Raw genomic sequence first — 17,622 nt, forward strand, 5'->3', positions numbered from 1 at the left:
ATGTCAGTCCTACTTAATGGTGAGAAAAGCTACGTCGATGAGAAAAAAGAAGATGAACAGAGTACTTTATCTATAGATAAAAAACGCCAAGGAAATAACAAAAACGAGTTTAATAAAAATGTGGATCAAATCGCTCAAGTTAGCAATATTGTTATCAACTCCAAACAGGAAGAGAAAATCTTACATTCCTTGGAGCAGTCCTATTACTCAATATTAAATACTATCCCTGGTGAAGATGTCACTAGACAGGGGATTTTGAAAACACCAAGTCGTGCTGCCAAAGCGATGTTTTATTTTACCAAAGGATATAGAGATAACCTGAACGGTAATACATATTAACTTGAAAAATCACCTCTTACCCAATGCTAATTACTATCTCTTTGTAACAAGTTAAAATTTATTTTACCACAGATTCGAATCGATCATCAATTCAACAGTGTACGGTAGCATAGTTCAATGATTTACATTTACTATCATAGCATTGATTTCATCATAAATTTTTAATTTATTACATTATCGTCCTTCCTCGCTTAATAATGATAGACAGCGTACATTCTCATCACTATTCATATAATCATTCCTACTGCACAGCGCTGATACTTCGATATGCAATATGCTGTCGGAGAGGTCGTAAACTTACCTCTACAGTTGATTTATATGTTGAATTACCGTCATAACCTATCTATGATGACATTAGCTATGTGTTATTACTGATATACAAATATTTTGAATTATATCATAAACAATATGATGACCTACCTTTTTATGCAATCATCAGCTAAATTACTTCATTTTATAATTTGCGTAAGGTATGTTAACTACACAGCCTATATTGTTGCCAGTAATTGATAGGCTATCAAAAATTATCTTTTACCATCATATTTGCGCGCTATGATTATTTAAGGCGTAAGATACAGAATCATGTTAATCTCTCCAAAAGCTGATAACTACCAATTACTATCCACTACTGTGTCTTTACACTGCATTAAGAGTAGTACAGTAGTAAGTTACATCTTATATTAATTATTGCAATACAGTGCCAATAATGGAAGTAGCAACTTTGCCATACTATCAAATTATATTATTTATGCGACATTCGGATGTGATCTTAGAATGTTCATCTACATGTTGCAAGTTTGTATTGTCTGTATTCACAACTTTCATCATATAAAAAATATGAATGGCGATCGAATCATTAATCTGCCATGCTAATCTCTAGAGTATGTCATGCTTGATCGCATATTTGCTTGCACGCTGCACAGGCTACTAACAATACTCGTATCTATATATGTGCAATGTATTGATAGGATTAATATTATCTAATTATACATAAGCTTGGTAAAATTAGCTTCATTACATTCATCTTTCGAAAGCAAACCTAATGATTCAAAATTTATTGAATGGAACGTTACGTATTATCTTTTACTAAATTTTAAGACTAAAAAATATTTTGAAAGTGATCTTCAATAATCTTCATGTATATTTATTGCGTTACTTGCAATTAATGAGACTAAATAGAGGAACTTCTAGATAATAAGGTTGGGAGAATAGCTTTTACAGTGTAACTATTAAAATTATGCAGCAAGTTGATTAGTGTTCAGTATTATATCATATATGCGATCGCAACGTAGCGATACAATGTGAAGAGGATGTTGCCTATTCATTGTTGCTATCAATGAATTTTAATATTACAGACGCTTTGCTCACTAATGAATCCTTATTAATTTTCTTTTATATTTCCATTACATGATCTTAACAGAGCTGATTAATGATGCACTATTTAATGTTGATCACGACGAAATGGTCATTGTTAAAGACATCGAATTTTTTTCATTATGCGAACATCATTTGGTTCCATTTTACGGCAAGGTAAGAAGGATTATTCTAATTACAGATAATTATCGTCATCAGTGATTAATAGCTACTTGGATCGTGCGTTATGCATCATAATTAGCAAAGTGTACTATTCATTAACGCTTGCAAAACAATAATTTTTCTATCTGTAGAACTATACGTAAAGATTTTGTTTACTACATTTATTTACATAACTTGCGACTACGCTGTATAAATAAATAAATCATCCGTAAATGTACGACCTTATTTACTTTATCATTTGAATATTGTACAATGAATGATATGCGAACTCTTTTATTATATAGCTTAGGAATAATCCTTCTCTAGCATTTCTAAATCATCACTTGCTCATCATTGATATCACCATTAATTGAATTACTAACATGCTCGATTATTACCAGATGCATAGACCTACTACTTAATACTCCGTGAATCTCGTTTCTATCGTTTCTCAATTGGCCAATGTTGGCGTCTCACGGTCTTTTTGTATAGATATGCTGCATCTTATTAAACAGTATAGTATACATACTGCATCAAGCACGATCTTTATTACAACCAGTACTGATGTAATATTTTACTTATTAATAACCTGATGGTAGCATTACTTAGACAAATATCAAATCTATAGAAAGCTTTATAACATCTTAAACTGCACATCTTGTTTTCAATACCAAATTGATGGCCTACGCATGCAACAAATTATGTATTGTAAACACCACTCATGGTTCAGATCTGTATTTCGCCAATTGGGTCCACTATTAATTGCAAACAAATTATTGTTTTTTTATCGTAAGAATAGCAAAACAAATCACGATTTCTATGTATATATTCCAAACCTCATTTATGTAATAGTAGAATACAATGAGAACTCCTTTTAATAACTGTAACAATCTAGTAGGCGTAACGAATTCTAATACAATCAAAATTAGATTAGACAAGCCATGAATGTTAAAACAACCAGTAATTTCAAGTATTTCATAATTAATCCTAGCAATTTGAATAGGTGTTTTTGGCTTTTTCTCTCAAGCACGACTTTTTTTCCTTCAATGTTGTATCTTTTGCTTCAATATCATGTAGAACGAAGTTTCGATATTGGAAATTATTAATTTAACCTGCTACATTTTAATCCTCTATACGATATGTTTATGAATTTTTGTCATGGTTTTGTTTGTATAGGTTCATGTAGGCTATTTACCAAATAGACAAGTTGTTGGTTTAAGTAAAATTGCAAGGTATAAACTCAAAGTATTATCTAAGACCGAAAAAAATAATCCTACGTAGCGACACTGGAGACATTTAACTCTTCAGTATGATAATAGCGCTAACAAATTACATTAAAAAATATTGTTTTATTAGCATATTCCGCAAATCGTATGTAAACAGTACTCTAATTTCTTCTAAGTTGATACTATAATTTAATCATCCTACACTTGATTTTTCTGTCTATGTGATAAAATGAAAATACGAAATGGGTAGAATCATTGAAATGTATAGCAGACGATTACAAGGTAATGTAAATGTGGTACTATTTGTTTCTATGCATATGTGATCCTTTAATTAATAGTAACATTTTAGTTCAAGAAAGAATGACGAAGCAAATTGCTGAAGCAGTAACTACCGCGATCAATCCAACAGGCGTTGGTGTAGTTATAGAAGGAACGTGAGTATTACAAAGTTTTTCTATCGTATTTGCTTTATTTCCTTCTTTAGTGTAACTCTTCTGTTATATTCCAGTGATTACAGTTGTAGACATTAACGTCAACTCTATTTTTTATATCATTTACAATTAGTCACATGTGTATGGTCATGAGAGGAGTTCAAAAGACCGGTAGTAAAACAACTACCAGTACAATGATTGGAGTATTTCGAGAAGATCCTAGAACAAGAGAAGAATTTCTATCCCTTATCAGACACTAAATAAATAGCCATACTACTACTGGTTTAGCATTTTGACACTGTTATTTTAGGAAAGTCTATTTCAGAGCACTTGTTATATTTTATTTTTACCCTTTGAGTTCATAAATAATAAATTTTTAGCTGCTTGAAAAAACGTCGTGATTCATCTGAGTTTCAAGTCAACGTAGTTTCCGTAAAGTACCTAAAAGTTATGCGTGATTTTATACGCAAAGCTTTTCGAAGCTCGATTTGAGAAAGTAATGCGTAGTATAACAAATAACAAGCCTGGGTTAAGGTAATATAGGCATATACTCGCATAATCAGACGCTACATATGATTCTAACATCCACGTCGTTAGTCTATAATATTATTAGGCCTTGCAATCTCTAGTCAGTACACTATATGGTTACCATTTTAAAGCAATTATGCTTCTTTAAGTTCACGTTAAAAAATTTGAAAATAAATTGTTACAGCATAAGAAATGAAAGGACTATTCTGCGACAAATAAATTTGTAGCATTTTTGCTTCGTAACAAACTACTAGGAAGTTCATGATTTTACAGCTTAAAGGCGATGTAGCTTAAAATATTAAGTATACTTTAACATTTACCTTGGATATAAACAATCCATCAACTAGTATGACAGAAATACATTACAGAGTAGCACAACCATACGTTTATGCCGAAATCTGCAATAGTATCCTGCATTGCTTTTTTAATACTCATTTTATCGGGAGTGATATCAGATAATACTTCACCCTGAAAGCATTGTATCCTGAAATGTTCTAAAGAATCACTAAAAATGTAGTAATAAATATTAGTGCTAGCTTAATACGGTATGTGAATAGCTAATCCAAATTCATGTAAAGTTTGTCATCCATCATATAATTCATTTAACTAATCCTAATCTTTACAGAAAGAATATCAAACTTATTACCTATTTGGAAGGGCTATTAATCAATTAGTTATATTTTTTGAACATGAAAGGGATTATAATTATTATTCGGCGTTAATTAAGTAGCAGTCAGATTAAAATTTTATGAAAGATTTTTCAAATAACACTTCGAAGTCCAAATAGTTAACAATAAAATTTATCCGATAATTTTAGATGAGAAATCTTCAAAGTTAGTAAAATCAGCTCTTCAGATTAATGACAAGATATAGTTAAAATCTTATTTATTTATTTCACGACTGCAATAACGGCTTTAAATCTACCATTCAATGAACAGGATTGTTAATTAGCTCATCCCTATCTACTAATAAGGTTGACATTCGAGTCATTATTTGAATAAGTAAATTCCAACAACAGCTTAGAAACAAGTTTATGTTAACAGGATAAAGTAGTTATAGAATGCTTGGATTACAAACATTAGTTTTTGTAGATGAAAGCGTATTTACAAGCTCAATAGTGATGAAAAAATAATACTTAAAATGAATACAATATTTAATAAACAACGTACAGTATTACGATACTATAATATTAGACTTAACTTGAACTCTCTTCACCCAGCAGCATGTTTGGTATACCATTACTAATTTGAAACTTCTTTTTTGAAGTTGGACAAATTAAGTGGCCTTCCTTTACTTCCACCTGATGAAATAGCAACAATAAAGTATACAGTTAGAAGTATGAATATTGCTAATTAATTGCACGTATAAGGTATTCAGAATTGACTACATCCAGTTATTCATTACAAAAAAGTGGTATGACTCAAACGATTAATAGGCTATCACAACCATACATACCATTAATATAAAATGTTTGATGTTATTTTACCCATGCAATCGATCAATGCAACATAAATAGAATGAAAATAAATTTCGTCTACAACAGTCTCAACCTTTGGCATTATTAATGTACATGTGAGAATTAAGCAAGCATACTTTAGATAATCCTACTGAAATTTCGAAAAATAGAAAGCTATCTCTAAATAAATATACTCTAATAAATCCATATTAAAAGTGAATGTTTACTGATGTTTCGTTGATAGCAGATGTAATGTACTACTGTATAAAATATATAGTACATACTTCCAATAATACATGGTGTGCTTTTCGCAAGAATTCTTCATCATTTTCTACATTTGGTTGAAGTTGCTCGGGTATATCATTCAAATGTCCGATCTGTATTGTAACATAAGGGTATATCGAAAAAAAAAGACATTTTTTAATGCCATCTTCATATCTAAGATAGCAAATAAATTTATACATAAGGGTTAGTACTAAATTAGTACGTAGATCAGTACAGTATAGATGATACTGAATTTGGTTGGATCATTTTTCGAAGTTATACAGTTTGGAGGATATTTTGCCTGCTATTTCTGTCAGGCTGTATAAATTTGGAAGCAAAACTTCTACAACAATGAGGGTATTTATTCCATTCCATAACATATCATCAATAATACTACAACAATTTTTAATTTAGCAGGAGTCATGCGTATTTAATGAAAACTGTTGACCTGGTTCCTTCTAACGTCTCAGACGTAAATCAACGATTGGTTCATGCTAAGAACGGTATGTTATTTGATATTACAATTTACACAGTTTGAATAGCATTTCCTTTATCAATATTGTCCTTCCGTATACGAGTAGAGTGCACAACAGGATTACACGTACAGTAAAATGTTGCTTCTAATGATAATTATGATTAATGTCACAGTATGCGATATTGAAGGATGACTTACAGCTTTGGCAGTTTGATATAAAACATCCCAATTCACTTTGGAAAGCATTCTCTTGATAAATTCAGGATTGAAATCGACATTGCGTAGAATAACTTCTGCAGCCTAACGATGGATGATAATAATAATAATATGGATTTATAAGGCAATGAAATACCAATACCTGCTTGCACTATCTCATGTAGTGATAATACAGTACTTGTCAATCTGTTGGAGAATAGGCGATACAGTCATTGGTACTAGTGGGCACACTGAGATTGAACTAGGGCTAACGCATAGAATTAGAGGAATGGCTTGCATGGCGTGTAATTGAGGAAGCCAATATTAATGGGGAAAAAAACAGAAATCGTTGAAATTCACTTCAATTAGCTCGCTATGGAAAAATTTTATAGCAACTTGCAATAAGCTGTACTGCGCCATCGATTCATTCCAAGAGGGTTATCGTCGATACAATCTAGTCTGTATCACTAGCTTAGACATGAGCTACTGGAAGAAAATCTAGGTTATTCTTTTTAGTAGTTTATGGCCATTGAATTAATTAATCAGCTCTCAGCTCCATGTACGCGTATAGTGAGTCGGGAAGGGACAGTACCTACTTACTGGCTGTAGGACAATTTGACATGGACAACTTACCGCTAAAGGCAGGGACTATTCGACTAGTCCCTGGTCTAGGATGAAAACAATATCAATATCCACTTGATATTACGAGGGTGAATTGAATACTTTGCGGTGTAAAGTTAATCGAATGCAGTAAAGTGTCTGTTTTGATATTACTAAGGTGGATTTAATATTTTGCAACGTTCAATCCTATACAGTAAAGCTTAAGATGAATTTAATGCAGTAAATTATCCGGTTTCGCTCCGTACTATGACAATCGCAAGCGGGCGTACAAACATGGTACACTTATAGTTCAATATTCTACCTCTAGAATCAATGGATAGCCTGATTCAGCACCTTTAACGTGCGATGTGAGCATATTATGTGTTAGAAGTCGCATCCTTCAACTCTTTTTCCGTCCTCCAGTAAATAAAATTGCAATGCAAATTCTTGTTGGAATTTCAAGCTAGCTTTCAAGCAGGGTTGATGAGAACAGGTTGACAATCGATCGAGATTTACATCATGTGCTGATGTATGCCACGATGTTGAACAGTTCTGTACTGTACTATACGATGTACAGCATTGTACGATACACAGCCACAGTATGGTCCTAAAGTTTTGACTGCGCATGTCTAGTCAACGGTAGTTTAATCGAATCTGGTCGAATGGATTTTATTGATGCTCACCAAATGATCATCTATCGGTCCTGTAAAGTTAACTGTGTGGAAAAGCCCACCAATATTGAACTATTTCAGTTTTATAGATAAAGAGATATGGTTACCCTTTATTAGAACGATCCTTCGATCGAATACTTCACATACTACTCGTATACTTGTACCTTTTACTCTATATTATCATTAAATGGCCACCTAGTAAAATGGAATTTACTGTATTATTGAAGCTACATTAGAGTGCATGCAGTACAGTACTGTACTTCTTATAGGAATATGAAGTGAATTATCACCTTTGACATTATTTTTGAAGAATTATCGAAACTACTGACAATACAGAAAATGCCTCTTTTTTCCCCTATTTTTCATACAAATTGTAATGTATATCACAACAATGCAATCTTATATTTTAGATTTTGCCCTCCAATCAAAATAGTCCTTGATTTATTTCATTTTATTGTTATCTTTGTTAAAATAACTATATTCATTCAAGAATATAGCTAGTAATAGTATATTTCCAAATTTCATATCAGTAAAATAGAAGGGTAGGCTTAAGAAAAATGATAAATTTTTTCCTATCGGTTAACATCAGTCAAAGATAGAGATCAACTCTATGGAACACGTAATGCTTAAAAATGAACATTTCTTATAACGAAAAGAATTCGTAGAAGCTTTGCTTCCATTCCATAATGGATATAATATTGATATATCAGATTCAAGATAAATGAAATTTCACTTTTCGCTAGATTTCAGTGTTATCTTTATCGCTAAAAATTTTCGTTTAGCAACAGCCCATAAATACTATAAAAGGCACAAATTTTTACGAATGTAAAAGGTAACAAATATAGAAGTGTATAATTAACTACACAACAGTATGAAATCGAGCAAATACAATAGGGTTCTTTATTTCGGAACTGTGCCGAAGAAATAAGAATAGCGCATTATTCTTTCAATATTTTCTCCTAAAATAGGTTAATTACATGATGGAGATAGGTAATTTTAAGCTCTACCGCTCAATTATAGCTAATAATATAAAAAGCTTCAATACAGGAGTTGTTAAAAAATTTTCATTCAAAATTTTCATGTCTATCAAAAGTTTCTGAAATTCGAAAAATAATTCCAATTAGTGTACAATAGTTAAGTGTCAAGATAGCATAGAATATAACACGAGCATACTTAATCTTATTATTATCGTGGAATTGTATTGTAGAAAGTAATAAATTAAATTCAATTATCAAAGTTTGCTGCGCTCATCAATTGATTAAAGGTTAACATCGTTATCATGACAAAAAATTTACTCATACTCGTATTACTACTAGCATAAAGTGAAATAAATTCTTGTTGCAGTCAATAACAAGCTAAACACTTCTTTTAAGTATAGGTATGGTTACTGATTGATCTACCATAAAATAATACAATGCATGACCGAATACAAGCAGCGGACAATATATAGAATTTTACACACATTTATATCATACGGTAAGAAGGATAATAAAAAAATTATCGTTAGCCTGATACGCGGTGACATTTCATGTAACAATGTCAGTATTAAGCTATACTTCATAGCACTTTTATGAATTAATTAAGTATTATAGGATACCTGATAAGGCTAGTTCGGTTACGCTTAAACTAACCGACTCCAAGTTATTTAAATCTGATGAATTTGTTGGGCCTGTGTCAGGATATGAACGATCTATAAATGTAAAAAAAGGTACTGTTAAGAAACAAATTATAGAAAACCTAAGTAAATAATCTAGATCGCTGATCATGCAAACCTTGAGCAGAAATACTTTCATCAAGATTGTAACTTTGATGAGGAATATATAGTTGATAGTTACTATCATGACCAGGATGAATGTGAATTTGTTGAGGAGCTTTACTCTATAGAAACAACAGGCAACAACAGTATGTATAGCATTGTATTCTCCATAGCTAGGTACCGCATAAAAACCCTACGCTTGTTATACCAAACTCAAATTATTCACCTGTTTGTATCTACGTTTGCTATTTCCGTTACCACCCAATCCTATATTATTCGAAGGTAGTGCATGTAAGGACTTACTGCAAGCAGGTCGTGGAGAGCGCCGCCCTCTAGATGGACTACTGGATAAAGGTGCTTTGCTGCCAGAATCTAACGATTTGGTGCTGCTAGAATGCCAACTGTTTCGGATAGAATATTTCATTAAGAATTCGAATGCAGCCATTAGCAAGATAACAAATAATCGTCAATGTAATATTTTTACAAAAAACATACTGCCTTCCGTGAGTCCCTCGACGAGACATATTCCATTGTTGTAATAATTTTGAACATTGCTGCTTCCAAGACATCAAACGCTTCTTCTGCGTATTAGTAAATGACTGCAAAGAAGTTACAAATTTCGTTGTCAGTATATTTGTGGTAATAAAGCCCTTTACAAATATATATACACACACACTATATATTCTACACCGTACATATGTTTACTGCCGAACAATTTTACCTCATGAAGTAATGCTTTTTCAATAATTGACAGGTAATTATTTACGATGTCTTCATCTGCCTGAGAGACCAGGATATGTGCACAAACTACGTATAGTCATGATATTGTAGTATTACTTGATATTGCATTTGAAAGCTCGTTCAAAAAATGCCATAAATAGCAAATACGTTTATACATTTTGCACACCTTTACCCATCACTTTAGTAAAAGGACTGGCAATGTCATCAATTTCTGGATTATAATCGATCGCAGCTTGATAACTTTGTGACGACCCATTACGGTTACTGCTTTTAAAATGAAATTCTGATTCTAAAGAAATATTATTATCTACTAGACATTCCATTGAAGGCTTCATTGGAGTAGCTACAATTTGTTTTAATTCAGCCAAGCATTCCTGCAAGTTCCCAGAGTGCTGGATGCTCTATATAAATTGCAAGAAAATTAAAGATGACTATTGATCCACTAGTTAATCAATCAATTATTGAGTATAAGGAATACCTCCTCAACTCGTTGCAAACACATAACACGATCCGGAAGTTTCTTAATGTTGACGAGAATTTTATTTCGAGCGCCTTTTGTAACGTTCTATTAAAATAAAAATAAGTAAATTCTCTTTTCCAGCTAAAGTAGAGGTATTTATTAACAAACCTTTCTCTCCAGTTCATCTTCGGTAAGATTAAGCATTTCAGAATAAGAAAAATGAGCAAAGAGGTGAGAATACTTGTGAAGTCTAAGGCTTTTCAACCATGCTGGCACACCTGTAAAAAAGCATTATTTAAGTGAAATGAGTATTATGTTCTCCTTCCATTTCCGCTTACACAGAAATTAGATGGTTTTATGAAATACTGTTTAAGTTGAATTTTATCTAATATTCCTAGAACTAAATATACCTTTCATTCCAGTAGCTAAATCGTCAAATGCATTCATTGTTTCACTTTCATAATCATTAAAAATTCTAGCGTAATCCCTAATACCACCATACGACGATACCATTGTCTCATTATTGCCAGGAGTAGGCCTATTAATTCGTTCTTCACGGCTATTTGTATTAACTTCATTCTCGTTACTTGTTTTCGACATAGCTGGCATTCCATGAGGATCGCTTGATCGAGGTCCATGCATGCCATGATTAGCAACTTTACCTTTCATTTCATTCAAAGCAGATTCAGATGCAGCAGTATTCCTAATAAGAGTAGAGCAATTGCGCAGATTTGGCATCGATTCGCGAAGTTCAACCCCATTCCTGTGGTTATGAATACTGTTAAAACTATCGAAAATTGTTGATGCAGTCGCATAGCCTTGATCCATATCTACAACAGTGAAAATCAAGTAAATTATTTTAAATAGTAAATCATAAAATTTTGTATAAGACAAGTCATACTTAGATAGATACAGTATACACATACTGCAACATATGTTATATAAAGTTTTTACGATTTTGAAATTTCAGTTAGCTCTACAAAAGTTGAGCTAAACTTTAACATTATAAGGCATATTAAGCACTAATTCTTCTAGCACGTCTAGAGTGCGAACAGCTAAAAGATACTACTTACAATAAACTTACCAATAAACTACCTATAATTGATCATTATAAATAAACTGTAAACAGAGTATTATAGCACCAGTATTAAACAGTCACATAATCATTATCGTAACTATTGTAATTGGTTAACAATGAAGACATTTTAAAGTACGTACTAAAAAGTTGTTTAAATCAATCGTATCGAGAATTCATGATAACTTTTTCTCATTATGGAGTTAGTATTCACCTTGGACTATCTGTAAACTTTTATTTTCCACAGAACTTCTGTCAAGCCTGTCCAACCAATACGATAAACAATTTCTTTCCTCTTTAAGGAACGCAGGATGTACTGTTGCAAGTGATAATAATTGGCGACATTTTGGCAAATATTTTCCTTTTTCTATTGAATGTAAGATTAGTCTTGGTATAATCCGTAGATATTCTCTTCGCACATCACTTGCCCCCGGACGTAAGAGTGGTAAATGGGCAAGTAACTGGTTCAAGGCATTTTCCATTGTTTCCCGACGCAATTGGCTTAGGAATTCTAATAGCAAAAAGTTCATATTGTCAGTTACACTAATGTGAAATAGTAATCCTTTATTTAGAATACATGTATCGCCTGATACGTGTACGTTAGATGATATATTAATCCAATCCTGCTATCCTAGTGATTACGAAATTTCAAAATCAGCTAGCCCAAGGCATCAACAATTATGCTACATTACGTAAGACATTGTTCTTCATGATTAAAAATAGGTTACTGTTAACCCTTAAAATATTCATCTATGGCGGCTACATTATTAGGAAAGCTGAGAATATCAAAATTTAAGATGAATAGCAACTTTTACTTCCATTTATATAACTAATTTGCCTTAAATCACATTGCCAGTCAGTAACCCGACAGCCATTTGACTAGCCCTAATTTATTATAGGCAAGTTGACGATGTTGCGTATTGTAAATTACAAACGAATGTGCCACCTTGTGTAGCATAAAAATAACTTCCTCTGTTCAGTAGTCTTTGTCGTTTAGTATTCCATAAAACTACGAATCACAATAATTTATGCGTATTCAGTCGTTCCAAAGTCTTGCACTATTCGTAAATAGCAAAGTAAAATGGAATATCGACATTGGTGCAATAGTGTCAGCTACAGTAGTAATGTATGTAGAGAGAGAGATGCTTAAATAACATATACGCGTATTAGCATCAAATTCTTCCCATTATTACAAAGAAAATAGACAATACTAAATGTTGAAATATTTTTTTCGATAGCATAGAACTTCTTTAATCTTTAAAAAGAGTTTATTATTATCGAAAACGGTACCCAATATCTATGATAGAAACCGAGAGCCACTAACTCTATGTTTTTATTATAATTCAAGAGCATTAGCAATTTAGAGAATAGCTAAAACTTCTTTCAAAAATGTCCAGCAGTTAACAGTAATAGCAAAATGACCGATGACAGACTACAGGACTGGACGAGAGTTCTTTACGTGAGTCATAACCTAAATTAACGATTTTAACCCCCGTTGAGAGAGTCAACCAATAAGTATTGTATAGTATAATTAATGAGAACTGCATTAGTGGATAGCAATCTTAGTAAGTGACGATGGAAATAATATTATGCACATCACACCTAGCAAATGTTATTTAGATAGCTTTTATATGATCTCAGTTGTCGTTGATAGATTTTTTATCATCACTAGGATGCAAGTAATGCTGGCATTCTGATCTGGTCAATAACAAGATTACCATAATTCATCGTAAATTGCTATATGAGTAGAATCTAACTTTGTCATAATCAAGTTGAGCAAACTGTGATTTGATTAACCAGATCAGCAGGAAGCCATTATGAATATGCGTTCTGCGTATACTAGCATTGAATGCATTTATCTTTTCTTTTCCCTCATTTATCATCTATAAGGATAACTTGCTGTCATTGCAATTAATAAGTCTCGGCTGCACATAGTACAGCCGATTGTTAGGCCAGTTTACGTGAACTACATACTAATTACATGATGCTACATCGTGCAGTAATTTTCATGATGTAAAATTATAAAATGTACGGTATATTTTTTGAAGATTGTATAGTATCTGCACTGCATTATATGAAGGTAGAATTTTCGTTTTTTTGTCTGACTATTACTGCATCCTGTTCAAAGTACAAATTATGACTCATGCAGTTTCAATATAAATGCACTCGTATCAAGTATCCAACTTTGAACTCATAATTACTAACCCCTACAGTAGGTCATCAAACTTTTAATAAGCTCGTTCATCCTCATTTTAGAGCAGTTCTTGATATCGACCAACTATGCGTCCATTAAATTATTACCATTTGTCAGTAACACAACTAGTAGACTAGTTTACTGCAGTACGTCCTTGCTTCGTCAGCATAAATAATACTGCACATCCTGCACTGTAATAATAAACTCTTTTACTGTAATGTTCTTAGTTTGTAGTAGTACCCCAAATGAAAAAGTATTCTACTATAATACAAAGTTTACGAGGGTCAACCGTGTGTATAAGACTTAAGATTATAGCACAATTTGGAAATTTCAGTATCTCAGGGAATAAATACAAATTGCATACATGAAATTTACCACAGCACAGATTCATATCGACAATAGTTGTGATTAATTTTTGCTTTTACAGTACAGCGAAGGTAGAAAATTTATTTCTAGTGTGTGGCATGTCAGGTGGTGCATGATCATTAACATAATTATTATATATTAATAAAAAGCAAAATTAAAGTAGAGATACACTAGATGACTGCTATAGACATATGCAGACTTCAAACTTTAGTCTTGACTGTAAGGTCATAATTGTTTTCAAATTATCACTCTGGTAATGTGTCTAATGACCCGCAATTTGTCAAAGAGCTGCAGAAAACACTATATGGCAGAGTATGGTGTTTATTTGTGCAATCTAAGTGCGCCACCGCATCTTTTGTTCTAACCATATGAGATTGGAACAGAAATACGAATAACACAGCATCTGTGCGGTATGGTAGATGTAGTCGTATGTAAATACGTAACTGTCTACGAATCATGACTGAATCTAAGCAATTTTTATAGTCCGCGTATATAGTCTAATCCCTGTACCATCACAATATACAGTAGAAATCGATCCTAATCTTGATGACAAAAGCCACTGAGTGTTAAAAGGCAGCGAAGGCAGTTATACTACATTACTGTCATAGCACTAAATCGCAATGACTACTAGATCATTGAAGCGCACTAAGTTCAAGATTTCAAAGGATAGTCGATATTTGCCATATATGTACACTTCAAATCTATGTACCGTCCAAAAAAGACTATATGCAAAGACAGACACAGTATTTTCATACTTTCAGGCAAGGTAAATAAAAATAAATAATAATAATAATTAATTGATAAATACAGTACTGTACATGTAGAATGGGACATTCTACTAACAAATGGGATCCAATACTAGGATCATCGTCTATGACCGCTATTATTCAATAATCATAATATTATCAAGTGAAGAAATCAATGGAAAAAAAATGGAGAGAATAACCCTAGTGTAACAGCTAGTAGCAACGAGAACTAACCGGTGCTATTGGCTTCGCGTTCAAGGCACTGAATTTCTATTGAATCTTCGAATGTATTCTGGATGACCAAGCTAAGGAATCTTGCCTGCGTTGAAGTGATACGGGTCAATAACGAGTAGAGGGCTATAGTTTGTTCGCAGAGGTTCCAATTGGAAAACCAGCCAGCTAACATACTAATTTGATCGCCAAACTGAGAAGGATCCATAACGACTGTCATTGAAAGAGAATCCATGTCAGTTAGTTTTCCAATCGCCACTAAGCACTGCAAAGCAGACATTAAATAGAGGGTAACAAAATTTTAAGGGGTTGTCAAACCCTAGAGGTTCGAGTACAGTGTACAGTGTACAGTACTGCACAGTGCGTACTGTAGCTAATGTACTGTACTGTCATACTGTAATCGTCGTCAAAGTGGAGTTGACGAGTACAGTAGTAGTACAGCCAGCTAACATACTAATTTGATCGCCAAACTGAGAAGGATCCATTACGACTGTCATTGAAAGAGGATCCATGTCAGTTAGTCTTCCAATTGTCACTAAGTACTGCAAAGCAGACATTGAATAGAGGGTAACAAAATTCTGAAGGGTTGTCAAACCCTAGTGGTTCGAGTACAGTGTACAGTACAGTACTGCACAGTACGTACTGTAGCTAGTGTACTGTACTGTCATACTGTAGTCGTCGTCAAAGTGGAGTTGACGCGTACAGTATGTGTCACATACAGTACAACACAGACAGCTGCAGACTCTGAGTGTGGAACTGTCGAAAATTACTGTACTGAGGAGATAATCTACTCATTTAGAACGTCAGACCATTCTATAAGGACAAACCTACTGTATGGGTACGTTTGCCTCCAATATTGAAAAAGCAAATAAAGGAATTATTGAAAGCTCGGCATGAAAATATTATACTACTTGCCTTGACGGTTGAAGAACTGTGAACTAATCAAGGAGGAATATTTCGGTTTTAACTCTTGAAAAAGGATAAAAGAGTAAAGTTGCTATACACGCCTATGCCCTATCAACGACAGGTGATTTACGACCGTGAAATACAGTAGTTTCCAGTCCATGCTATGCTATGATACTGTGTTGAAGTGACGTAATATCAGGCACCAATCGTTGGGTCAACGTTGATTGTATATTTACGAAACTACAGTATCTCTTTCTTGGTCAGTCGATCAAATCTCTACTAGGCTAGTACCATGCTAAACAAACTTGCCAATTTATTTACGTAGTACAACATAAATCATTTTCTACGCTTGATCAAGACAAATATCTTTGCAGGAATGGAACTGATTTTAATAATGGACAGTACAGTGTACTCCATTGAAAGTATGACCCCAATACTGTATGGCAAAAGTAGGCAGTGCCAGCAACTGGCTTAACACAGATACTGATTACTGATTGCTGTAGTTCATTGATATTTCAATAAATGGAACTATTGAGGGTAAAAGACTATACATGATAACTTCCAAGCACTCCTAAATTGATCCACTTTAATCCTATCCGGTCGCAATAGAATCTTTCAAACGGATGATCTATGCTCACTGTAGGATTAGGATTACAAGATTTGTAGTACCTGCGTTCCAAAACTAATGATAACTGCATATTGGAATTATGATTGGAACAGTTAACCTACAGGGTTTACCAAAATTTACCTGATAGCTGACGTCTGAAAGTTAACCTGCAAGAAAGGAAAATATGTTCTAGTCCACAAGTAGCGACCAGCTAGCAGATCAATGCTATGGCACCGTAATATTGTATTGGGTGGTGACCGGCGCTGGGCGTTCAATATCCAATTGCTTGTCCAGTAGAGTGCATCTACAGTATTGTTAATGAAAGTTAATTTATCCAATTCGTATTTAACGGCAACTCTTTGAGGAGATACTGGTAACTTTTGCTTTGGTGTCCGTACAGTTTGTAGGTTGCGGCGTTGATTAGTCGACAGAATTACTTCTATACCGGCACTTTCTACCCCTTGTGTTTTAGAATTGAAGCTGTCGGCTTCCTCGATTTCGCTGAGATGATTTCATCTCGGTATAGTATCGCAATTTTGTACGCTAAAAGGCAGCAGGGTCAACACTCCACACTCAATATCAGGTCAATATTATTCTGATTCGAGGGTAGTACCAGGTACAATATGTCCAGTACAGTGTACAGTATTGTAACCGGGTACAGTTCATAGTACTGTACATTACAGTACACTTTACTGTAGTAGTCTTCTGTAGTTGTACAGTACAGTATACAGTATGACACAGTCCAATGGAAGCTTTTGTCATGGACTTCCAAAGAGAAAAGAAATCAATTTCACCAAATTTTACACAAAAACGATACTTTTATTCTCTGATGGGAATGAC

At 33.3% G+C, this 17,622-nt stretch overlaps 3 protein-coding genes across 3 annotated transcripts; 1 reads left to right on the top strand and 2 right to left on the bottom strand.

Moving 5' to 3' along the window:
- On the top strand, window positions 1–3,771 carry TRIADDRAFT_19344 (uncharacterized protein; the record flags this gene model as incomplete). The annotated part of the gene is made up of 6 exons (XM_002108282.1): window positions 1–325; window positions 1,760–1,869; window positions 3,031–3,086; window positions 3,331–3,362; window positions 3,430–3,514; window positions 3,645–3,771. 6 exons carry the CDS (start codon window positions 1–3, stop codon window positions 3,769–3,771), a joined length of 735 nt encoding a protein of 244 aa, XP_002108318.1.
- A 1,463-nt stretch (window positions 3,772–5,234) lies between these two features.
- Window positions 5,235–7,426, bottom strand: TRIADDRAFT_52665 (uncharacterized protein; the record flags this gene model as incomplete). The annotated part of the gene is made up of 4 exons (XM_002109002.1): window positions 5,235–5,339; window positions 5,780–5,872; window positions 6,433–6,534; window positions 7,352–7,426. 4 exons carry the CDS (start codon window positions 7,424–7,426, stop codon window positions 5,235–5,237), a joined length of 375 nt encoding a protein of 124 aa, XP_002109038.1.
- A 2,682-nt stretch (window positions 7,427–10,108) lies between these two features.
- TRIADDRAFT_20291 (uncharacterized protein) lies at window positions 10,109–15,477 on the bottom strand (the record flags this gene model as incomplete). Its single annotated transcript, XM_002109003.1, has 7 exons — window positions 10,109–10,263; window positions 10,364–10,598; window positions 10,676–10,762; window positions 10,826–10,935; window positions 11,245–11,487; window positions 11,965–12,243; window positions 15,273–15,477. 7 exons carry the CDS (start codon window positions 15,475–15,477, stop codon window positions 10,109–10,111), a joined length of 1,314 nt encoding a protein of 437 aa, XP_002109039.1.
- Between the last annotated feature and the right edge of the window lie 2,145 nt (window positions 15,478–17,622).

The sequence above is a fragment of the Trichoplax adhaerens genome, genomic scaffold (genome assembly GCF_000150275.1).
Source record: "Trichoplax adhaerens TRIADscaffold_1 genomic scaffold, whole genome shotgun sequence".
Taxonomy (NCBI): Eukaryota; Metazoa; Placozoa; class Uniplacotomia; order Trichoplacea; family Trichoplacidae; genus Trichoplax; species Trichoplax adhaerens.